The sequence below is a fragment of the Balearica regulorum genome, chromosome 1 (genome assembly GCF_011004875.1).
Source record: "Balearica regulorum gibbericeps isolate bBalReg1 chromosome 1, bBalReg1.pri, whole genome shotgun sequence".
NCBI classification, from domain to species: domain Eukaryota; kingdom Metazoa; phylum Chordata; class Aves; order Gruiformes; family Gruidae; genus Balearica; species Balearica regulorum.
Genome location: NC_046184.1, coordinates 153,434,650 through 153,459,356, shown reverse-complemented (window position 1 = coordinate 153,459,356; position 24,707 = coordinate 153,434,650). Strand labels below are relative to the sequence as shown.

The following is a 24,707-nucleotide window of genomic DNA, read 5'->3' as shown; positions in this document are numbered from 1 at the left end:
ACAGGTAGTCAATCAACAGCAAGGAGAGCTGGTGATACTGCACTTGTGATAGCTGGTTTCAGTAACTGCAAAAGACTAGCTCCCCTGTAAGTCTCAAGATACTTTTGAAAGGTAGGTTTAATTAGACATGGAAATGTATCTGTGAGTTTAATACAGAAGCGTTGCTTTGCTGGGGTGAGGTTTTTACTCAGAGGGATGTAAACCTCCCTAGGCTAAAACTACAGAGATAATTACAAGTAGGACAGGAATCCCAGCACAGTGATTGATCCAGCGTGACCCCTGTATAGCTAATTACAGACTGTCAAAGCGATTTCTGTTCAAGCCGGACCAATATTTAATTAGTCTCCTCCCCATTGAAATCCTGACCTTGGTTTGGCACTGGGAAAGCAGAGAGTCGGGTATCCGGCCAAAGCATCTCATCGCTGCTCCAGGGGCAGGCAGGCGAGGGAGTAACAGCTGAAAACGAAAAATGGCAAATGAGAGTCCCAAATGAAGCAGCAGCTTCCACTGCCTCCTAGTTCCTTCCTCTCTTGCTCTCTCTCCTCTAAAACCTGTTGCTCAGGCTAAAAGATAAATAAAACCCACAGAAGTACAATTGCCTTTTGGTGATTTAATTTACAGTGCAGAATAGAGGAGATATCTTTACTGGTGACTTTTTGGTCAAATTGAAAAGTGGCAATTTATTCCTGCTGCTTTGTCTTTCAACCACTTTCTAATCCGTGGCAGAAATTTACCTTCTACCTCATGCCTACCTGGTTTCCTCAGTAACTTCTCCTAAGAAGATGACAAAAGCTTAGGAAAGGACAACTAAATTGTCAACTGCTTAATCTTTATTTATGGAAAATGATACCCTGTTAAATCTACTAGATTTCTGCCAAAGCTGGCTGACGTATTTCATAGAATATTTCTTTTGCCGTTGTTCAGAAAAAAAGGTCCAGATATATTATTAAACTGAAAAACAAATCAAAATATAAAAATCTCTTTGCTTGTTTAAAAAGATGTAAGACCTGCAAGTTACCTGAACCTACGTACATACTCCATGCCTATCCTTTGAGAGTCAGTACCAAAATGACATTTTCAACTTTGTATATATTTAAAATGTTTGCAGAAAAAGCTGGTTAAAATCATGCCTCTTTGTGCCTTCAGAAAGGGTTTAGATTGCTTAAACATTATCATAGTGGCTGCTTAAATAAAGATATCATCAGTTTATGATTTAGAAACAAAAGTGGGACCAAAGTCAGGACAGAAGAGAATCAGAACAGCTTTAATTGTGAAACAAAGAAGGAGTGCAGATTAGCAATAATTATATGTTTCATTGTTTGTGTGACTTCAAAACTCCCACCATGGCACGGGTTCCACTCGCTGGATGGTGCAGATGCCAAACAGCTGTCTGTCCTACAAGTCTGCGGTATCAACACTCAGGACTGGGGCACGCAGGAGGAAGGGATAAAACAAGAGAGCAGTGCAGAGCCTTTGGGTGGTCTGCAGTAAATACCTTGTAAGGGAAGGTCTGAGAAGGAAGGGAGCCAGGGAGAGACTGGCATGCTCCTAAATCTTTTGGGCACTTTCATTTTTTTTTTTTCCTCTAAAGATTTGGAAATGGTTCCCCCACCTGTGGCAAGCTTCTTTCAAAGGTCTCCAGGTAGGCTATCCACACACCTTTCCAATGGCAAAAAATAGCCATGTCTGTGTTCTTCATAGCTCACCAGCTGTCGGGTAGGAAGCCGTTGCTCAAAATATATATGGAAGGGGCAAAAGGAAAGACAAAGTTCAAATGATTGATGCTAACAAATTTGGGATGAGGTATCACACCTCAGGCGTCAGAGTTTAAGAAAATCTGCTTCTGTTATGGATTAGAAGGTGATTGAACATTGGAATTAGATTATCTGGTCTCAAATCCAAAGGCATCGCTGACCGAGCACTGGAACAGGCTGCCCAGAGAGGCTTGAATATCTCCTTCTCTGGAGATATTCAAAACCCGCCTGGACGCCATCCTGTGCAACCTGGTCTGGGTGATCCTGCTCTAGCAGGGGGGTTGGACTACATGATCTCCAGAGGTCCCTTCCAACCCCTGCCCTTCTGTGAATCTGTGACCTTCTGAGAAGCACGTGGGCTGGCTTGCAGACTGGGAGGGGAATCTGGACCAGGAGAACACCACACCAGAGATGCTGCTCTGGGGCTGCGGTGGTGGCAGACGTGGTGAGCCAGGCTGGAAGCAGGACAGAGACATGAGCTCCATGAGCTCTCGGCTGGCAATGACTCCTCTAACACTGCCTTGAAGGTGGCTTTGCCCCTCGAGGGGGTCAGGTGGGGTTCGAGGGGAAGGGAGGAGAGCACAGGCCACGGTGGCATCACCTCTCCAGCGTGTGTGCCGCATCAGGGAGGCTGATGGCGACAGATGGGCCCTGGGGAGCCCATGCCAGGTCTCAGCAAAAAAATAATGATTGCACATAGGGTTCTGTCCAGCAAAGTCTCGAGGAATGGGGCTTTGCCGGAATAAAAACCACAGGGATGCTTTCGCTGCTCTTATTTCAGGTTAGCCTTCCCGGCCCTTCTGACGCGGGCTGGGCTGCCCACGGCGGGCCGCAGGCCGTGCGGGTGGGAGCTGCCGGGGAGGCACATGGCGAGCTGCAGGCGTGGCGGTGAGGACGGAGCACACCGAGGCGAGCCAGCGATCCGGCCGCTGGCCCGAGGCTCCCTCGGCAAGGAAACGTAAAGATCGCGTCAACGGGACCAGTCGGGCCAAGAACCCGCTGCCCGTGCGCCCAGCGGGAGACGGTATGAAATCAGTCGCCCTCAGCCGAGCACCACAGGCCCGTGGGGGCTTGTTCCCTGCGCGACGGCGCTGTCCGAGAATGCAAATGAGGAGCCGGGGGATCCGGTAACTATTCCTCCCCCGCTCAGGACGCCACCGCCGCCGGTGACCGGCTGCTCCTTCCCTGCGGCGCTGCCTCCCGCCGCGGTTGTCCCGCTGCGCGCCCGCGGAGGCGCCGTCCGTCCGCTAGGGGGCAGCCACCGCCCGCCCCTCTGGGTGCGGGTCCCCGCGGAGCGGTGCGGGGCCAAGGGGTGCGGAGCGGTGCGGAGCGGAGAGCGGGTCTCCGCGGGCGCGCTGCCCCCGCGCGGCGGGGCCGCCTGCCGCCGCTGCCAGTGATGTCATGGGGCGGCGGCGGCGGCGGCGGCGGCGGTGGCGGGGGGGGGGGCGGGGAGGAGGCGGCACTGCAGCTGCATGTGTCTGTAGCGGCGGCGGCGGCGGGGCCGGGGCGTCGTCATCTGCATTCACATGGGGGCGGCGCCGGCCTCCGCCTGAAGCCCCCGCCCGGGGAGACACAAAACCCACGCGAGGCGCGGGGTGCCGCGACCCCAGCCCCGCCGCCGCCACCGCCGCCATGAATTCGGCGGAGCAGACCGTTACGTGGCTGATCGCCCTGGGCGTGCTGGAGTCGCCCAAAAAGACCATCTCCGACCCCGAGGGCTTCCTCCAGTCCTCCCTGAAGGACGGGGTGGTGCTCTGCCGCCTGCTCGACCGCCTGCTCCCGGGCACCATAGACAAAGTAAGTACCCAGTTCCCCCTCCCCTCCTCTCCCCGCCCCAGCCGCCCCCCGCCGCCCTTTGTGCAGCCGGGCCCGCCGCCCCCGGACCCGGCCTCGCCCGCCGCCGGGCCCCCCGCGCCGCCTCCGCCCGCGCGGGAGGGAGGGGGGATCCCCCCGGTCCCGGGGGCGGGTGTGTGTGTGTGTGAAGGGCGCGGTGGGGCGGGGGGCGGTTCAGCCCCGGTCGGGCGTGCGCCCGGGGGGGCCGGGGCGAGAGCGGGGAGCGGCAGCGGGCAGCCTGACTGAAGAGGGCTTTCCCCTTCAGGGCCACGATTTTGGAAGTGTTTTACATAAAAAATTGCTCCGCTCTCCAAATCGAAGTCCTGGATGTGCAGGGGAGAAGCATTTTTTTTGGGGGGGGGGGGGCGCGTTATGGACCTTTTGTGGCGTGCTACGAGCCGGCCGCAAACTTGTCTACGCAACTGCTGGAACAGTCGGTGCCTCACCTCACTTGGGAGGTGGTTCAGCTCATCCCTTCCAGCCTCTGAAGGACATCTTCATCTTTGATGTTTAGTTTTCTTGAAGGCTGTTTTAGCGTTATTTGGGTCTTTTACTGCTCGGTAGCCTGTGGAAAAAAAAAATCTCATGCTTTTCGGGTTGAAAAAACACGTTACAGCTCTATTCTGCGTTGCGTTTGAAGAAAATGCACTCTGTCAGGTAACTTTTATGTGTTATGTGTGCGTACGTAATTCCTGTCGTAGCTCAACTGGAGGGAAGGGGGTTTATTTTTGATACTGTGCCTCAAGACTTGGGTCGGTGCCGTTATCACACCTGGCGCTCAGCAATGTAGCACACGTAGTGACCCGCGTATTGGCAAAACTTTCCTTACGAGCCAGTACGAGGTGGTGAAGAGAAGATTGATGAAGGTCATCTGCCAGGCTGATGGGAAAACTCCTTGCTTGAAAATAACACCATATTTTGCACCTTTTGCAGCTGGCAGACCACTCCACACATTGGAGCCTGCTGACAATGGGCTTTTGTTACCTTTTGTGGCTCTTTTTCAAGTAGTCCGCTGACCCACAAAGTTGAAAACCAGTGCTTTGAGCTCGGTGGGGCACTGGACTGGGCTGTCTCCTTTCAGTTCTTTAGTTTGCCACCAACTGGGATTGTTACTGGTCTATGTTGTACTTTAGCACGGAGGTCCTGGCCCCGGCCTGGAGTCCCGCTCTACTGGGTGTAGTAGGTCATTCCTGCCCTCCTAAAATCACAATCAAATTAGGAGGCAGCGTGGGGATACGGAAACCCCGCAGGAGCCCACGGTGCCATCACCGGACGATGGAAGCGATGAGAGCGGGGCCGGCATGTCGGCAGCAGTGCAAGTGTGGGTAACTCAGGGTCCCCCACAGTGGCCAGTGGAGCTAGCTGGGACAGCTGAAGCCACAGCCGCTGCCGCCAGCTTTCCCCACCGCCACGTTCCCAGAAGTGGCTGTTTGTGTGACGGAGCCAAAGAGGACGTGTGCTCGCCGCCAAGATGCTGTGGCTTTATGGCCGTGGTACACGAGGTACAAGCTGCTGTCCAGTACGCTGGGCCGTAAGCTGCAGCTCCGGAGCTGGTAAATGTCCTGCTCCACTGTCCGGGGTGAGGTGTGTGATGTGGGGCTGAGGGCAGGGACCCCTTCATCATGGGGACACCCCCCCCCCCCGCTGCCCACCCGCTGGGGCAGGCTCTGCCTGTGCCTCCTTGCCCCCAGGCTCTCTTGCCTGGTGGCACCAAGCCCGAGGAGGGTCTTGGCAGCCCGTTCCACCGCACCGCTCCAGGCACCCTCTCTGAGTACCTCTCCAAAATCTTGGGCTTTGGGTCCTGAGCTTCAGGGCAGAAAAGGTCTTTCCCCTTGTGCAGCTGTCAAGTCTAGTAAAATGGGGTCCTCAACTCAATTTGGGAAACGGCCTCTACTGAACAACGAAATAAATAAAAAAGCATGACAGAAATAAGTGTTAGAACAGCATTTCCCAACTTAACATGCTTTTCTGTGTATGCTATAACTAGGAGCGGCTCGGTCTCTGTGAACGAGAGGCTCCTTTTTCTTTTCATGTCAGAAGAGCGAATACCTCTGGTGTTCGGGCAGGGGGTCCCTTCACGGCACCCACACCCAGAGGAGCGTTTGCGGAGGGGCACAGCTCCCCACAGCCTACTCCGCTCCCAGCCTGGCCTGCAAGGAGCTGTTGGGGGGCTTATCAGGGACCCCGTGGTGGGGAGGCGCGGGGTTTGCGGCGGGTGGGACGGCAGCCGGGGCGGGAGAGAAGCAGGTGCTTCGCAGCCTCCCACCTCCCTGAGCTCGCCCCGCATCCAGCAGGGTGCTGGGGCAGGCGGCTGCAGGAGGTCCGTGCCAACCTAGTGTGTCTCCTCCGGCTTTGGCTTAGTTAAAGTCTGGGAAGAAATAACCCTTTTTGAATTTTTTTTCTTTTTTTTTTTTTAGGGGCTCTTTTGTGAGGGGAACTGTACTTATTTTTGTGGGCCTTTCACATGGCACTTTCTAATTCATAGGTGTGTCTGAGACTCATGAACTCATTTTCTCATCCAACTTTTTGAGTATTTTTTTTCTATGAACTCAGGCTATATACCACCTACTTCTTTCATGCTCTCAGCTACCATTATAAGTCTGAGCTGTTTTGATAATACCTTGTTTTTCTGTTTCATTTTTTTACTAATAAAAACATTCAAAATTTACATCCTTCCCTGTATTCTGTTATTTTTTATCAATTTCTTTTTTGCTACTACTGTTCATTTACCTCACATGCTTTTATACTGAGTGCATTTGAAATATGAGCCCTTTTATTCCTTATATGTCCTGAAAGCCTCCAGTTCAAACTAGACAATTTTGAAGTCTAAAAGATACAAGGCTTGTCCCACAGATGTGGACTGTTTCAGTTCTTAAAATCATTTGAGATCATAACTTTCTATAAATATCTGACATCAGCAGACACTTTGAAGACTTGCAGAGCTCATTTTTCTGTAAATACAAAGTAGTAACTAAGCCCAAAGAGAACATTAAAAAAAAAAAAATTATAAATAAGAAGGAATGTTTATCAGTTGTTTTTTAAGATATTTTCTAGAAAAGGCTATAAATGCATTTCTTTCTTTCGAAAACTGTTTAGAAACAGGATTCAGTATGTGCAGAAATGTAATAATACATTTTTTTGGCATTTTGTGCTTTTTAAAGCCTCTGGGTATCCTGAGAATAATTAGTAGAAGATTTCTAATAAATAAATGTTGTGTGACCATAAAAGGAATCAAGCACTTGAAGGTCAAAGAACAGATTTTTCTTAAGTCGATAAATTAGTGGGTTTCAAGGCTGGTTAGTATGTTCTTCCTTTACATTGCTGTGATTTGTATACCATCCTTGCACAGAATAACATACGGAGCTTCTTGTCAGGAAATTTTAGCAAAATTTGTTTACATTACAGTCATCTTCTATCTTGAACAGCAGCAAAGGACAGATATTAAATTCACCGGATTCTAAGAACTCTGAATGAAGGTGCTTTGGAAAGTAATGTTTTTTCAGACTGTTTCTCTGATTGTTGGGCTCCCATTTAATGTCATTGTGGTTCCTTTGCATTTGGAGAGAGAACATGACAGGGTAAAAGAAAATAGTTGGGTTAGGCAGCGTGATGGTAGGGCTCAATAACCTTACCCTGAACATGGGAAAGGAACAAAAAGGAGAGCAGTTATTAAAAAAAAACCACCAAACACCACAAAAACCCCAAACCCAACAAAAAACACAACAGCTTCCCCCGACCCTGACCAAACCCAGCCATGTCTTAGTTTTTTAAAGCACAGAGATCTGTACTGAAACACACTGGTCAGTGGATCAGCCCTAAAGGGTAGGGGATTGCTGAATTCTCGGCGTTTGAATGAAAAGACGTGGTTTCATTTTACAGGGTTTCGACCCTGCATTGTAAATTTGAGTTACTTTGATGGCAGAGGAGAGGATCCCGGTGGAAGCATTGCAGCGCAGTTGTCTGCCGCGGAGATGCTTTTCCTCGCCGAGATCATTTTCCGAACAGATTCCTCCATCACAGACCGGTTTGACCCACTTTTGACGTTGTAAACAGAGATCAGAACTGGAGCGGGAATTTTCCTTGTCATATGAGGCTTCGCGCTCCATTAAGTTTTGTTTGTACTTTCATTTTTGGTCAGCTGTTCGACAGAAAGCATCATTTTGAGGGCAGCTTTGTTCCGTTCAGGGAAAATAGGGAAGACGAATCGGGGGATGCGATGCAGCGGCCATTTGGCACTTCGCGGTCCCCCCCTCTCCTGTTAGGGGCTCCTGGAGGGGATGAGAGCAGCTGGTTCAGCGCTTTGAAGCCAGGGGAGGGGGAAGTGTGATGGGTCTCGCACGCCTTGGCCCCCCCTCTGTCGAACAGACTGTCCCCAGCCGTTGCACCGAGTGTAGGATTAAACAAGCCAGAAGATGCTCTGCTGCGCGTGGGAGGCCGATCCAAAACACAGCCGCTTCCTCTCGCTGCTCCCACATCTCCTGAGGCGCGAGAGGAGCGGCACGAGGCTGGCCCTGGGAAAATAAATCCGGCTCGTTCTTGCTGGCTGGGACTTGGTGCATGGCTGGAGGAAAACTTCGTTCTCTGTCTGGAGGATTGGGCACCAGTGTCGACATTAATTTGGTTATTATTTGGGATAGTATCTGGACTGATGGGAGCAAAGATTAGGATCTTTTTATAAATACCTGGTGTATTAGTATAATTCTCTTTTTAATGATGGAGGTCTTTGGCTAACCGAGGCGTTCCGAATTGTAGTTTAGGAAGAAATTAGCACTCTGTGACTCACAAGGCAAATGAGTTGCTGTGTGTGAGTGCAAGCACTGAAGAAGAGCCAAAGTCCCCAAAAGGAGGGTTCAGGCTGCCACACGTGGCAGCTGTCTCGCCAGCCTTGTCCTTGCCACAGGTCTGTGCCCCTACGGCTCCGCCAAGGGGAGATTTATCTGCATTTGTCTCTGATTTCACATGGATGTATGAGGACCAGCTACTAGTGTCATGTTGTGACAAGGTGTGCCCCAAATGTGGTGTTTCAAGCATTTGCAAAGGGAGAAGAAAAGGAGGGTGTTGGGGAGCCAGAGGTAGTAACAAGCAGTGATTTTTATAGCCCGATAACCTCTGCAGAGATTGCATTGCTGGCTGTGAGCTGACTGTGGAGCCCAGGCAGAGCTCAGGAATGGTGGGGAGCATCCCACCAGTGGTGCAGAGGTTACTCCTAAGGTAGCAGTTGCCAGGTGCTGGTTGCCCCTTAGCAGTCTGAATTTGGGAAATTCTTCTGGCAGGATGGCTCTGCCCCTGCAGCCCTGCTGAGGTTATCGAGGTCTGTTGGGCTGAACCAAAGGACTGTCCTGCCTTTGCTGACTGGAGTCCATCAGGAAGGTAGTGCAGACGCTGGTATTAGAACAGCAGCAGCAGAAGGTCATCGTAAGACTAGACCTGGGAGGCAGGAAGCAAAAATCTGCATTTTAATGTGCGTATGTTCTCTCCCCCCGGCAATAGTCCTTACGTAGAGCCTCCCAAGGAGATTATTGTGCTTCTGGCAAGAATAATCGGTTCTGGGCAGCTGTGCCTGCTGTGGCTGCGTGCTTGGGGAGCGCAGGCGTGCGTGCGGATGCTTTTGCTCCAGCGTGGAAGCACTGCAAGGTCGAGCCTAGCGCCAGGCGAAAGTTATCCCAAGCGAAGTTGTTAGGGTGCCTTTTTCCTCAATACGTGCTGTTCTCCGAAGTGTCACTGTGAGCTTCTTACGGGATTGTTCAGTCCTGTTACGGAGTTGGCCATGTTGTCATTTGCCACTTCACTCCTGTTGCCTTGTGAGTGCAGGGATGCACGGATGCATGGAAGGAGAATGCCCGTGCTTTTCCCATCTATGCACTGGCTCTGTAATTCTGGTGACTGGGATGTTATCCAGAGAAACACCGTCTGCCTGTGTGCGCTGAGGAAGCAGAGGGCTTGTATCTGCGTTTGCTGTCTTTTTCCCTGAAAAGCAGACCCTGTTAATGCATAAGGGTCTACACTGAATTAAATAAGGACATGCCAGATCCTGAGAAGAGGGGGGAAATGAAGGAAACTGTTGGCGATTAAATTGTTTTTGTGAGAAAATACAAAAAGTTAACGTAGTTTTGCTGGTCTTGCTCTCGTTAATGTCCTTTCCACAGTTTCTTGGTATGTTCTTTCTATGTCTGTGCATAATGTGGACAAAAGAAAAGCAATTCCTTAGCTCTCAGGTGCCCTGCTGCTACCCGGACCATCCTCCAAACGTTGTGCCTGTGTGGGGAAAAGGAAGAGCTGTGGGGATGCCAGCAGCACACTCCCCCTGGTTACTGCTGCGTGCTGGTGGCTGAGGGCACTGCATCGTTCAGCTGAAAATGTTTAAGATTGTAATTCAAGCCTTAGAAATACTGGAAGTCTGGCTTGAAAATCGAAGTTTACAAATTATATATGTGTGTAAGTGTATTTATATATATATAAATATACATATATACACATATATGTACTTAAAATCTGGCTTTGAACCACTGAGGGGAATTCAATATACCTCTTTCTTAACAATTTTAATTAGTTGTTACCCAGTGGCTGTGATTTGAAGAGCTGGAACCTTAAAACATTTCAACCATGACAGGGCTTGCAAAAATACTGTGAGCTGGCAGCGTGGAAGTGGCGTCAGTCTTGCACCTTGGCTGGCTGTGCTTCACTCCCTGATCCTCAGCCAGCGTGACACTCCTGCGCTCTCCCTGACTTCACTGCATGGAACAAAGCACCTTCTCTCCACATCTCTCAGTATGACCTGGTTGCTGCCATCACTCACCACCGGCACTGCAGAGGGGTGGCCGGCCTCATCTGCAAGAAGTTCCCGTCACACCGCTCCTCACCACGGACAGACCTTTGGCACCCGGTCTCCTCTTGGACCGTGAAACGCTGCTTGGGTCTGAGAGCATTTCGTTTAGGTCTGCATTTACCTGATCTGCAGCGAGTGCCGCCGGACGATGTTGGCAGCTTGCCTGGGAGGGGGTCTCCACCGTAGAGCTTTGATAGTCCTACAGAATATTTTCATGCACAGAGAGGGTGAAAAAGCAGAAAAATCGTACACATGCACCCCCCAAGCCTCCGGTGCAGCTGTGCTGACAGAGAAGTGTTTTTGTTGGCTTCGTTAATGTCGGTGGGGGAAGCGGTACCGTTAGACTGGCAGAGGAATTCCCTCTCTGGCATATGTTACATCCACACCGAGGAGCGATGCCAACATATCTAGCAGCAGAGCTCTCCCAGTGTAAACAAACCCTGAGTGATTGGACTCCTGAAGCCCAAGCTCGTGCTGCATCAAAACAGTGATGCTGCGCAGGAAGCGCTGCAGGGTTTACGTGAGAAGGGGTGCAAAATCCCTACCCGCCAGCCTCCCTTTGCAGGGGAACGCCAGCGAACGGAGCTCCCAAAACACGGCTTTAGGTAGGTTCTCGCCAAGCGCTGCCCAAATGCTGCTACACCTGGAGCAGCACTTCACCAAGCTTTTTCCACTCGCTGACTTCAGAGCTGGTCTTCCTGTGGGAACCTTAGTGCTGGCATCCCTGGAGCTCCGCAGCGTGAGGCTGATAATACTGCACGGGGTTGGTGACGGTTTGCATGCTAGCTGATTTCCTCCTTTTCTTTAAAATAGCAAGAAAATAAGCAAAACCACAAGAATTAGGAATATTAGTTCTCAGCATTTAGGAGATGCTGGAAAGAAGATTACTCCTCCAGCTGTAACTAGATCCTCTTATGTGTATATGTAAAATTCTTCATGCACGCTCCCGTGTGTGTGTTGCAGTAGGACTCCGGCCAAGTTCAGTTCACAAGGTGGGCCTGCAAGTGGTTCATTATTGCAGTTGCAAAGGCAGCTGTCAGTCTTGTATTTGCTAAGTTTTACGTGCTTGGCATTCTCAGTTTCTTAATGCTGTCTTAATGTAGTTTTTTTGTGTGAAATACAAAAATATAATGGAAACTTGAGAAAACAAAAGTACCGTCTGGAATGTCCTGACGTACTAGGTCACGTACTAGGTACCGTCTGGAATGTCCCGACGACCGCTAGGTCACGTACCCACTCCATGGGAGTCAGTTTATAGACTTTGATGGGAATTTGATCAAGGTCCAAGGGAAGTAACAAAAGTACAGCACTTCCACTGCAAAGAACATACTGTTTTCCTGAACATTGTTTAATACAGGTGCGCATCTGAAAGGATGAGCTGAAACAGCTGTATCAGTTTTACAGTATCATTTTCACAGGGCAGATTAAAGAAAAAACGTGGCTCTAGTTGATGTGTAAGACTCAAAGAACCAATTTATCAAGGCTGCCACAGACCCAGCTGGCATTTTAACCAAACTGTAAATTTCCCTTGCAAACTTAGCTGAACTTAGTTTTTGAGGGCTATTTCCAATAAGGGGCTGAAGCAGCTAAAGCAGAAGGTCACTGTGTTTGAATGTCGGTCACTATTAATGAAGGCTGGTCAAGCAGATGAGCATTTCTGAACATGTGCAGGGGAAGAACTCCAAGACCTGAAGGAGTCTTCAGTCAACCATGGTGCTCCTGATTTCAGGTGCCATAGCAGGGTGGAAGTTGAGGGAGCATGGAGCTGTGGCTGATGAGTCAGTATGTCCCATTGGACAGTAAAGGAAGGGTGGTGGGATAAGGTTTAGTGGTAGAAGAGTAGGGCTAAATGTGGGGTTGGAGTTGCTGGTTTGGAAGGTGGTGTCATGTGGTCTGAGGTGGGACAGATGGAAGGGTGGGGTACAGGGACTGGTGTGGTGATATAGGGTGTGCAGCAGAAGAGTCTCAGGTGTGGGGTCAGCCATGCTGAAGGCTGTGGAGCAAAGCAGTGGGATCGAAGAGCTGCTGCTGTGGCTGTCACTAATAGTGGTGTCCAAGGGCAAGAGGTTTGGAATCTCCATGCTAAATTATTTCATAAAAAGTGGGCACCTATCACTTCTCAGAGAGGGTGCGCTGTTGAGTTCTTCCAAAGGACACTCAAAGTACACTTGTAAGTGCAGGAGATGGCTGGAGTTTGGGACACTAAGCAGAAGGCTCCCTGTGTTAAAATCCCGGGGGGGGGTCAAGAACATAGGTACACTCTTGCTTTTGCCTTCTGCTGTGTCTTAGCTCTTGGTTAACTTCAAGGCCAGGTATCCTTCTCAGCATATAAGAAGTTTAGTGTGTATTTTAAGGCACCTCCTTTCCTCTGTGCTGTATGCAGACCTTGTGTGAATTCTTGGGTGAACCCTGGAGATTTAAAATTTGAGTACCTTAGTGCATGGCTCGTAAAAGCTTCAGTCTTTTACTAGATCTAGCTCATAGTATGTGTGCTGACTGCCTGCTGCTGTAAAAGCACGGGTTTTCTCATGCCAAAATACGGATGTCTAGCACACAGTAACTGCTGCATGGCTTATTATTGAAGAGTTTGTGGGCAGCAGGTTTTATAGGTTGGGAAAAATAAGTACTAAAGAGCTACAGAACTGCAGAAACAGTATTGTGGTAAGATCTGGTGCTCCACCAAGACACCTAATTTTAAAACAAAGCTGTGCCTTGCTGAGAATCTTGATCCGTGTTTTTAGTTTAAACGTAGCATTCTCCTAATGTCATCTAATGCCACCAGCAAGACGTGTGATCCATGAAGCGGTTGGGCTCAACTGCAGGGTGCTCCTCACTTACAGATGTGGAAGATGTGACTTTTAAAGTGCATCTGTGACTCCTGCTGTCCTGGGAGGAGCATGGGGCTCCATCTGCAGTCCTCTGAGCCCAGTTCTGCTCACTCATTACGGACAGAGCTCCGCACCTGCCATCCGTCCCTAGCAATGGATTCTTCCCCAAGAAGCAGATGATGTCCTCCCATGTAGCTATAGGGAATGCTGTCGTGACGCCACTCTTTCTTTTCCTTCCCTGCTGGGTGCAATTTGTGAGGGTGAGTGCTCTGGGACGGAGGATGGAGCAGGAAACTCGAATGCCCCAAGGGATGGGCCCTGCTGGGCACGGGTGCAGGAGCAGACAGGAGGTAACACAGCTGGGAGCGGTGGGAGGGAAGGAACCTGCAGGAGTCACTGGACAGTGAATCACCTGCAGCTTCGCAGCCCAGGTTAGTGTGAGAATGGCTTGGCTTCCTCCTCATTATTTTTTTTTAATCTCATTTTATCCCTGAACACAAACCCTGGTGACAAACCCTAGCCTGCAGCGCTTGTGCAGGAGGTGTTTGCCTCCATTGGAAGGTCAGTTGACCTTGATGTTGTTGTGCCTTAGCCACTCAAAGGGGCTAGACACAAAACACGGCTGCTGTGGGACTGAATAGGATCAATAGAACCCTTTCATTAACTTTCCTGCGTTGTTAATTTATAGTATTTTTACTGATTAGATTGCGGTAATGCTCAGTGTGCACAAGGTGTTCTGAAACCTGGAGAGAAAACTGTTGCCTGCTGCAAGGCAGATACCGTGTAGAAGGCTCCAGGCAGGATGAACAGGGTGTGGGAAAATGATCCAGCACGTTGTGACAGAGGATAGCACCCTCATCCACACTGTCCCTACACCACCTCCCTTAGTGATTACATTGTTCTGTGATGCTCATTCTTTATGAGGTTTCCCCCTAGTATCCCTACTTGAGGGATGAGTCTTCGGCAGCTGTACTGAACAGGATATTTTTAAGTGTCTGCTGGACATGCCCACTAGTTTGCAGCTACCTGTTCTCTATTAGTTACTGCTTTGTAGTAACTGAGATAGTCTTCTTACATAGTAAATCATGTTGTACATATTATATGTCATGCTAGATAAATGATTGATTTTTTTTTAACTTTTATGTAGTAAACCTGCTGTCATTCAATCTCTTCCTATTGCCCTCCTGGTAGATTCCGGTTTATATTTAAAGACTTAATACACCCCTCCTCCTTTGACCCATTTTGTCAACTTGTTCAGCAGATAAATGCAAGCAAACAGCTGGTTTCCCATACATATAGCTGAAGATGTCTCCTCCCTTTTATTAATTTCTTGTGTTTACTCATTGCAATCAAAAGATTGTGGTTTTTTTTTTTCTTTTAAACCCATTATTTTACAGATTCCTTGCTTATTTTCTTCATACACTTTCCCTGTCCAAATGCACTAATGGTAGCCTTTTTCATTTTTTCTAAGACCACCCCTGTTGTACCTTTTCTTGATACTGCCTGTCTCAGCATTGCCCTTTTTTATGCATTCGTTGTTGTTGTTGATTGAAATCATAGATTTTAACTGATCAAAAGGGATGTAACATTTAGCCAGGTACCATCTATTTGTATCCTACATTGTTCTCCATCTTTTCTGGATGGTAGAAAACGTGCTCCGCTCCTTGATAGCTGCAGTGCATCACGTAAGTGTCCTCATTGAACCATCCATGATTTCCAGAACTACTCCCCGAGAGATTAAATCTTAATCAGAACCTGTACCTGAACCACAAAGAAGGTTTAAACTGTTGCTGCTCTGTGTATTACCTTCCACTTGTCTCTTTGGATTCCATCGTGGAGCCCCGGTCCCTAATTAAGAATCTGTTAGGTCTCTCTGGAATCCTTGTCTTTTCTAATTATTATGAACCTTTTTTATTTGTATTACTACAGCACATAGAGGTTCCAGTTGGACACTGAGGCCTCTTTGTACTAGGAGATGTACAGACATAGAAGAAGAAGACAGCCCCTATTAATGAACTAACGGTGTTGGTCTGTGAAAGCGAGAGGATGAAGCAAATATTGGAGAGGAAAAGATGTAACCTCTTTATTTCATTGGCTTTATGTACATGCAATCTTCTTTTCATTAAGCCAAGTAATTTTGGAATATGACCCTACTTTAATTTTATTTTGGTTATCCTTTCTCTCTGAATGTATCTGCCATCCTTCAGGCAGACTAGAATTTACCTGCCTGTGATCTGCTTGCATTTATGTTCTGTTACATTTTGAATAGTCTGTAAGGCTACAAATGTGATCTATGAGAGAGAGGTTACCCTCCTGAGCTTCCTATAACTGTATGTAAAGGATGTCATATACCATAAGTGTGACTTTAACATGGGCTTGGCCGACATAATTGCACTTTGAGATTCTGCCAGGGGGGCTGAGTTTGTTACTCAGGTCCCTCATGTGTTTCTCAGCCATCTGTAGGGGAAGGTTGCCAGAATCACATTAAGATTTCCCAGGTAAATAACTTAACAGGTTTTCTTCTTTTTATGGGATCATTAACACTTTAAATTTCCAGCAGGATACAAATGCTAAGATATTTTTAAAATCTTTACGTATGCTTCCATCTCCTGCTAGATAAAAATGCCACTGTGGCCACAGAGCTGAGAGAACATAGCCTGCTTCTCGCATTGCCCCTGAAGTCTGTGCCCTAGCTTTGTGAGAGAAGAAATGGCATTTCTAAAGATTTACCATAACTTATTTTACCCTTTTGAGGCAAGATGATTTTTTTAACTGGAAACACGCATTAGAGTGCTGGTAGGGCTGAGGTCTCGCAGACGTGTCTTTGGCATGTATTTTAAACTTCCAGACCTGAAAGAGGACAATTTGCAGGGTTTGGGTTTTCTTTTCTTGTTCTTTAATCTTTAACTGGAAGTTTTTACCCTCTTCTAACCAGATGTCCCTCCTTACCCTTTTTTTTGGGGCCTGTTTCCAGGTATTGTGCAGTGTTTTATGAGGTAGTAGTATCTATATCTGGGTTTCTTACAATGACTGAGTTCTGCACTTAACATGTGGGGGCTTTGGGAATAAGGAGTATTAATGTGGATTATGTTATGAGACATTTGCTTCTCTTAAGAGAAATCTAGATTTGCTGTGATTTCTTGAGGTTATTCTTGTTTGGGGAGTAGAAGTAATTTTAAGGTTTCTCAGAATGAAAAGAGGCCTTGATGAAGTACAAACAACCAAGGAAATTGTGGGTGCAAAAAAGAGTTGAGTATAAAGGGAGATTGAAAACAGTAATTACGCAAATAATTTAAGAAAACAAAATTATAAACTGCAACTATGAAATTATTGTATAAGTATTAGGAATATGGAGAAGGGGGCATACTAGAAGCATCAACTTCCATGGAAATACTAACGATGCTCTTCATGTTTCCAGGAGGGTTCTCCCACCATTTGTATGCTTTCTGAATTTACTGAGATCATCTTTTGGACTCTTGTACTCACGTAGGACTTCTTTGGCATTCCCTTTATGGTTTGGGTTTGTTTTTTTTTTTGGGGGGGGGGGGGGTGTGGAGTAAAAGGGTTATTCTTAACCCACAGTGGTTTATCATAATACCAGACAATTTGAGGAGTTTGGTTGGGGAATATGCTTGCTTGAGGACAGGAAAATTCTTCAACTCATATAGCTACCAAATTCCTTGTATTACAACATAGTGGCTTTATTTTAAAACTGAATTTTGTGCTTAGAAAGTGATAGTGACCTGTGTTTTAAATTTCTTTGTACCAGGTTCAGCCTGTCGTGCTGTTGTATCTGTTCATTTTTGCGGTATCCCAGGGTCAGAAATACCTTTGACATCATATGAACATATGGGAAGGCACTACCTTGGTTTCAGCTTGATGCAATGTTTGGAATGAACCTCATGTTCCCCTTTCCAAAAGCTCTCCTCTCTTAAATTCAGTCAGGGTTTTCCTCTTCATGAAGGTGCTTTTCTTCTGGGGTGGGAAGTGACTGCAGCTGTTTAACTCACTGCAAATAAACAAGGTCGTTAACATCGGCCCCTGGAATTGGTAGATTATTAACTCTGGGTACTGATATTTTTCCGCTGAGGTCTATGGGGCATTTCTGATATACTTCCTCGTTAGAAACCCAATACTTAAGGGTGAACCGAAGTCAGAACAACGGGGGCGCTGGCAGCCCCACAAACGACACGGACCATCCCGAGGAGGGGCTGTGTCCTGGCTGCCCCTCCTCCAGCCCCTCAGCCCGGGGCACCGCACCGCATCACCCTGCAGCCCGAAGCCTTAACGGCGCGGGGATTCTGTACTATTATTTAAAAAAAATAATAAAATAATTAAAGACTCCTCAGCGGCGAGGCCTGGGAGCACTGCCATCGGGGCTCCCCGCCTTCTCGCCGGCCGGGCCTGCGGCTGCAGCCGGGGCGGGGCGGGGGCGGGCCGGGCCGGGCTTTCCCTCCCCTTTCCTCCCCTCCCCGCGGCGGGGCAGAGCCGCCCGGGGCTGCGCCTGGCCGGGGCACCCCAACCCGCGCTCCTGCCCGCCGCCCCCTGCCCTCGCACGCCATTTCCTGTGCTCCGTGTTTACTTCCCGGTTCAACCCCTTCACTGGGAGCGATCGGCGCCGCCGCCGTTTGCAGAGGGAGCGGGAGGTGAGGGGAGGGGAGCGGCGGGGCGGGGGCTGCCGTGCTGCGCTGTGCCGCTCCCCGCCGCTCCCCGCGCTGAGCCGTCCGCCTCTTCTCTTGCAGGTGTACCCGGAGCCGCGGACGGAGGGCGAGTGCCTGAGCAACATCCGCGAATTCCTGCGGGGCTGCGGTGCCTCCCTCCGCCTGGAGGTGAGTCGAGGGGGCGGCGGCAGGCAGCGCCCAGCGGGGCCGGGAGGGTTGCCCGGGCTGGGGGTGCCCGGCTCGATCCCCGAGGGTGGGGGGATTTCTCTGCCTCCCTCTACCCGCCCGGCGCCACGGCAGGCGGCGGTGCCCTCCCTTTGTGCCCGGGGACGCGGGGGCGGCCGGTGGCGGGCGGCTGACAAGATGGTGGCGGGCGCCCCTCCCCTGGCTGCGGGTCCGGGTTGGGGGGGGGGGGGCGACGGGGAAACCTCCGCGGCCTCTCCGCTGACCGATGGGTCTCGGTGGCGGCTGCGCCCCGGCCGGGCCTCCCGTCCATCGCCGCGGGATGGCTTGGCTTGGCTTGGCTTGCCGGCGGCGTGAGTGCAGAATGTGCCGTACCGCGTGGAAGGAAGGGGGAAGGGGCATGTAAGGGCCTCGGCTCGCCTTTACCGAGCGCTGAGGGAGGCTGCGGCCCGGCCCTCTGTCAGTGTCAAGCGGGCAAATGCTGCCGGGGCTCCGTGCGCCGGGGGTGAGGGAGGGGTTTGGCTCCGGTGCGGGTAAAACCTTTGCTTTTCTGTTCAAGTGGATCGTCGGTAATAAAGGTATAAATTGTGTCTGATTTATTTGTGAAACTGTTTCTGAAGCGCTGGAGTTGGCTTACGGAAATTAAGTTGGTAACAGTGAAATGAAATGCTAATTAAGAAAAATGGTAGGTGCCGTTTCTTCCGTTTAAATTAACGTTACATAAAAGCCCAGCAAACTGCCATCTTTTCCAAACATGTGTTTGCAGGGTTGCAAATTAGGTAGTCATATATTACCGGTATATTTAGCTATAGCAAGTACATGCTGCTGTCAAGTTTACTTGATGTGCATGCGTGGGAAGGAACCGATGCGATTTAAAAACAGGTTGCAACTTCTTTGCATTGGAAAGCGAGAAGTATTGTAATCTCAGTTCTTAGAGGCGTTTTTTGGGTGGAAAAAATGGTTTCTAGTGCTTCTGAACTTAAATTAGTGAAGTGTTGCCTTAATTAGCGCTCAGGTTCTTACCGTACCTCTGGTCCTGCCCGTAATTTTGCCAGGGAGTAGCAGAATATTATTAGAAAGAGTCAGATTGCTTTCCTGAGGCCTCTAAACAGTGAAGTAGCATTAGTGAAATTAATGATACTTACAGGACTTGCATTTAATCTTAGGTTCTGTCACTGGGATAGATGGAAATTAAGAAAGCTTTTAGTGCTGTTCCTTGTGAAATAAGACCTTGCATTCTTACCTGCCTTTCTTCTTCCACCCTCCTCCAAATAAATAGAGAATTTTCTATGATTTGCTGGGAGACAAAAAACAAATTAAGTTCTAAAATACTCAGGAACCAGGTTCTGGAGTGAACTTTGCATTCTGTCAAGCATTCTTTTTTTGCCTTTAAGCAGCCAGCTCTCCATTTGTCTTTTTTAGGACTGCATTAAGTTTTTCATGTTTTGAACATTTGTGTGAGAGCTGATCTAAAATTCAAGTAGTAGGCATGCATGACCTAGAGAGGATTGGTGAGGAAGGCACTTCAAATCTCAATTCAGAAATAAATTGAGTATTGCAAATGTTAAAGCAAAAGGGAAAAAAATACCATTAATATCCCTCCCTCCCCTTTCCTCATTTCCTGCATCAGGTCTCTCACTGAAGTTTTTGCAATTGTGACAGGCTGGGAATAGTCACGGCATTGCAGTTTGGTCTCCCTTTTGTGGTTGCGGAGAGCTTGTGTCATCTCTTTTCCTCGGAGTGACGAGAAAGTGAAGAAAAATGATGAAAATGGTCTTACTCTCAGAGCCTGAATATTTTTGGGCATAGTCAAATTGTTAACCTGGCCTCAGGGGCTTCTCAGCAAGATTGCCGGAAACTCCTTTCTTACGTGGAGGTAACTGGCTGCAGGAGCTTCCAGCTCAGCATGTTGGAACAGGAATCACTTCCAAACTACCAGAAGAGTTGAGAGGCTGGCAGGAAGGGGCACAAATGTTTGGGCTTACGGAGCCTCTTGTGTGTGTATTTACAGCTTGTACGTTGGCCATTCCCTGTTGTTTTCTCATTATTTTTTCCAACCCCCTAGCTGTGGCCAAAGATGAGAGGAATGGTGACCCAGATTCAACCAGCAAGTAGCTGGCAGGGGCCTCTCGGCCATCCGCTAATCCTGGGCTCCTTCTCCCGTCTCCTTTAAGAAAGCGTGAGTCAGACCTTGTGGATCTCTGCCTTCTTCACTGTGGGAGCTGGGGAGATGCCATAGCTCCTCTGTGCAGCGTCTACGTAATGCTTCCTCAGTTGCGATCAGGTTTAGAGATTGTACCGAGCAAAGTGTGTGAAGAGTGTCTTTGGAAGCGGTGAAGGGGATATTTTCAGAGAGGGCAGATTAGCTAATCAAGAGTTAATGGTGAGTATAAATATTTGACAAAGTGGTGGATGTGTATGATACCTTAAATAGCAGAAGCATTTGGATAATACAGGTATCAGAGGAAGCTCTAGAGTGGTGTGGGGAGATGTGACCTTGTTCTGTGCACTAATATAATGCTTTTCCTAATAAGTACTTCCCGGTGTGGAGTTTTGCATGGCTCTACAAGCGGTGCACTTGAGCCTGACACTGAATCTGTGTTATATGTGGTTGGATCGGGTGGTTCCTCAGTGTGTAGTTTTGTGAGTGTGGTTAGAAACACAGTACTGATTTGGTTAGCCTAGGTTCAGCATTGCACAAGCACTTTTTGCTCCTGGATCTGAACTTATCTTAGAAATAGCAGAATTGTATTTTAACAAAACTGTGTCAGAGCTCCTTGCCTTGCTGGAGCTCTGTATGGTTCCAGCTTTGGAGACTTTGTTATGGCATGTTTGAGGACTTGATAAACTGCTATGGTTAATGGAAAATTGCACAGCAGTAGATGGCTTCTCTGAGATGCTTTCCTCTGTGGTGTCCTTTTATTAGAGGACATGATTGGTGTTGTCTTCCTATCCTAAAAATAAGGGGTGGAGATGAGAAACTTTGTTGGTTGGAAGTGTTCTGGTGTTTGAAAGTTGTTCTTATCTTCTTGCTCTTACTTTCCAGTAAGTCTGGTCTGTTAGAAAGATAATAGGATATTCAGAAAGGATATTTAAATTTCTAATGAGAAGGATTGCTATTCCTCAGAAGAAACCAGTGGCTCCCTTCCCACACTCCCTATTATTTTTTGATGTTTAAGTGTTCCAGAGCAAAAAGAGTACTTAATCTGGAGCTTGCAACAATCCTTTGTGAGATGAAATCTGGGTTGGTAAAGCAGAGCAAATTTGAAGAAATAACCAGGAGAATGTTCTGCGAGTATTGGTTTGATTATTTTTTTTTTAATACAGGTTTTTTGTGTGCGGATACAAAGAGCTGAGAACGATTAATGACAAAATGTTCCTAAGACTTCAACCAGGAACTGAATTTGCAACTCCATATTGTTTTTCTATTCTGGAAGCTGTTAGTGTTTGCTTAGGATAATTGTAATGTCGAGTAGTTTATTCTACTTTGAAGCTTCACTGCCTATGATGAATGTCTGTGTGGATAGAAGGGACTGTAGAATAGCTGCCTACATTGTCAGTTCACAACTTACTGTGCACTTTGTCCTTGGGCAGAGGATATTCGCTGTATGCTGCTTTTACCATCTTTGGTTTAAACGCTGTTTTCCTTCACAGTTTTATCTTTGGGTGGGAAAACATTTAACTGTACTTCCTTCTGAGAAGAATGACCTGCTTTTCGAAAGAGGGTCCTAGGCAGTTGTTGTACGTGATGGACTCTGTTCTCAAAGAATATGAGTGGATATGTATAGTTGATGTGGAATTCATTGTAGGTATATAGTATCTTCTACGGAAGTCTGGCAAAAGAGAAGAAAATGAAAAGGTGATGGTCACGGACCACTTGTTCCTATCTGAGCCCTTATGAGTTTTGCTGTCATGATTGTCTTGTACCTGTGTCATGTTACTCCAATTTTGTTCTTTCAAAGGAGTTTCAGTTTCCTGAATATGATGCAGTCTTCCCTCATTCTTTGACCAGAGCTGCTTGACAGCTTGCAGGGCCAAAAAGAGGCTCTGGCGAAATTGCTGTATAGGTCAACAGCAGAGAAGTTTGTTTGGGGAGCAATTAAATGTAGAATAATAAGCAAAAATAGGTTAATAGAAAATTGTGTTAGTGTGTTGTTTAAAGGGCAGAACAGTTAATATATCCTGTGGACAATACCAAGCTCTATGTGATCAAATTCCATGAGTAGTGTCTTGCAGCATTTTTCTGCTGGCTTTCATCAAATAAAAGATTAATGCCTGCTTGTCTGCAAGTATCTAATGTTAACAGGTTTCTTGAGCTCAAAAACGTTTTGTATTTCTGACTTATACTGATCAGAACAATAGCAACTGGCAAATGGGAAAAGATAGACAAACCACAGATCTGAGAACCTTTTCGGTTCCTGGCAAGAGACCTGCTTGCCTCTGTGATTCAGGATGGTCACTTTATTACAGAGGCAGCAATGCCGAAACAAGGATTTTATTTCTACAGTAAACTAACCAAGGAAGAAATAAAGTAAACCTGGCAGTCTCATGCAGTCTAAGAAGATCCCTTGTTTGTTTATTATTAAATCTCTTTCATAAGAAGGTTTTGCCGTTAAGGTTCAGAACACCACATGCAAATTTGGGATATTAAATCTGAAGAGCTATCAATTATATCAAGACATACAAATGTCTGTAATACAGCTCTAGCCTCGGGGAAAAGTTTGCAATGGGTGCCACTGCCATTCTGTTAGACCAGCTAATCTTTTGGGAGCGAGCTTGCATGTCTGTCTGCTTCCCTCACACCCACCCCAACCATAGCAGTTCATCTATTAGGTGACGCTCCTCTTCCCTGAGCCTTGCATACTTCTTTAGATCATTCTGGCTACAGTCCTACCACCATTGTGGCCTTGGAAAGGTATTTTGCAAGTTGGCTCTCAAAGACGTATTTGTGTAAGGAAGGTGTAGAGTTAAGCTGCTAGCATAGATGGATGGACTTAGCTCACTTCTGTTAGTGAATTGGGAATGGCTAGGATTCTAGTACTGAAGAGCTTTAGGCCAATCTGATGATGATATAGAAATTCAATCACCCACCTACTCCTTTCAGCCCTTATTCAGACTATTGTCTCTTTTTATCAAGAACAGTATTTTCTTTAGATTTGATCTTGGTTTTATTCCAATGGAATGCCTTTCTAATCCAGAAGGTGCACTGCTGAATGCTGTGGCCGAACATCTTCGTGATTCTTTGTTATAAATGTTTTCCAGAATTTTGGTGTTTTAAAATTACCATTCTTTGCTTACAGATGACACATTGGAAAGTTTTATTTGGAGTCTGAGATCTTACTGGTAGATTTTTCAAAAGGGAAAAATCGTACAAAGAAGTTAGGTCTTTCATTAAAGATATATCTACTGTATTCCCCCCCCGCCCCAGTTTTCTAATTATTTGTAGAACTGCTCAGAACAGATCTATACTAGATAATATTTACAGCAAAGAGCGGTGTGTCACTGCAACTCGCCTTGTACATATTGACCTCCAAGACATGACTACTGCCCCCCCCCCCCCCCCCAACTTCTGTCCTTTCTCTTATGTGTTAATATGACAATTCTTAAAATCAGTGTTTCATGCAGTTTGTCCTCAGGTCTTTTCTTTTTGGTCTGTTTTGCTCATCACATATAATAGATAAGTACAGCCTGACTTGCATGATTAGAAGGCCATGCTAGCACATCTGGGAACCTTTCTAAGACAGGAAGATGCTGTTACTTGACTATTTACGTTACTTTTATAGAATGGCTTATTTTTATGATGTGAAGGATTCTTATGATACACAAGTACTCTAGGACTGTGACCAGGTTTCCTGTGTTTACCAATTCTTTGTATTTCCATTGAGGAGAAGGCTTTGAATACTATTTTAAGAGTGTCTTACAAATAGAGTGGTGGAAAAGTAGTCTTTTTTTTTTTTTAAGGTCAAACCAATTCTTCATCTCGTATACCACTCATGCATGGTGTCATGGTAGCTGAGGAGGTGACACAGAGAGGCAGGAATATATGGTGTTGGACAGGGAGGAATGGTAGTATCAAAAGCTGTTAGAGTTCTTTCCAGTAAAACACAGTCTAAAACATGAATGTGTGTGGTAGCAATTCAGATCCTCACACTGTTCCCTGCTCACTGAAACCTTCCTTCTCTTCCCATGAGAATTTATTTCTTGTGGTTCTGCCAAGCTTCTTGCATCAGCAGTAGCATGGTATTGTGTTATCGCTTCATTCCAGTGGCTTTCATTAAATAGGAAGAATGCTTCTCCTTACTGGAGTAAGTGTTCAAAAGCACCTGATGTTGAAAATTTTTAAGAAGATTTAAAAAAAAAAAAAAAGCTAGAAAATAACAAAAAGTAGATTAAAAGTGTGTGCCTTTGTAAGTAGTACTGTAGCAAACATGGTTGGGGAATGTGCTAGTATTTTCTGGCTACTTAATGGTTGTATTCAATATTTCCCAAGTAAAAAATAATAAATTTTGAATTGGACCATAAATATTTTCATTCCTGCCAATTCTTTTATATTGCACGCTGGTGTGATACTTTGAACGCAAAAATGTGAGTGTGCATGTACAGAGTCTGTCTGGCACAGTCA

The 24,707-nt window shown here is 47.3% G+C and overlaps 1 protein-coding gene across 5 annotated transcripts in view; it reads left to right on the top strand.

Annotated features, from left to right (window-relative positions):
- The first annotated feature begins 3,215 nt into the window (after positions 1 to 3,215).
- The window catches only part of ARHGEF7 (Rho guanine nucleotide exchange factor 7), a 129,255-nt gene continuing 107,763 nt past the window's right edge, over positions 3,216 to 24,707 (top strand). For 2 of the 5 annotated variants that reach the window (XM_075740003.1, XM_075740040.1), the window contains exons 1-2: positions 3,216 to 3,551; positions 17,984 to 18,070. In XM_075740003.1, the coding sequence (XP_075596118.1) occupies positions 3,387 to 3,551; positions 17,984 to 18,070 (252 nt within the window). In that variant the 5' untranslated portion in view covers positions 3,216 to 3,386. Of the gene's footprint in view, positions 3,552 to 17,735; positions 17,888 to 17,983; positions 18,071 to 24,707 lie in introns of those variants that run through there. The other 3 variants (XM_075740030.1, XM_075740048.1, XM_075740012.1) reach the window with 3 other exon arrangements.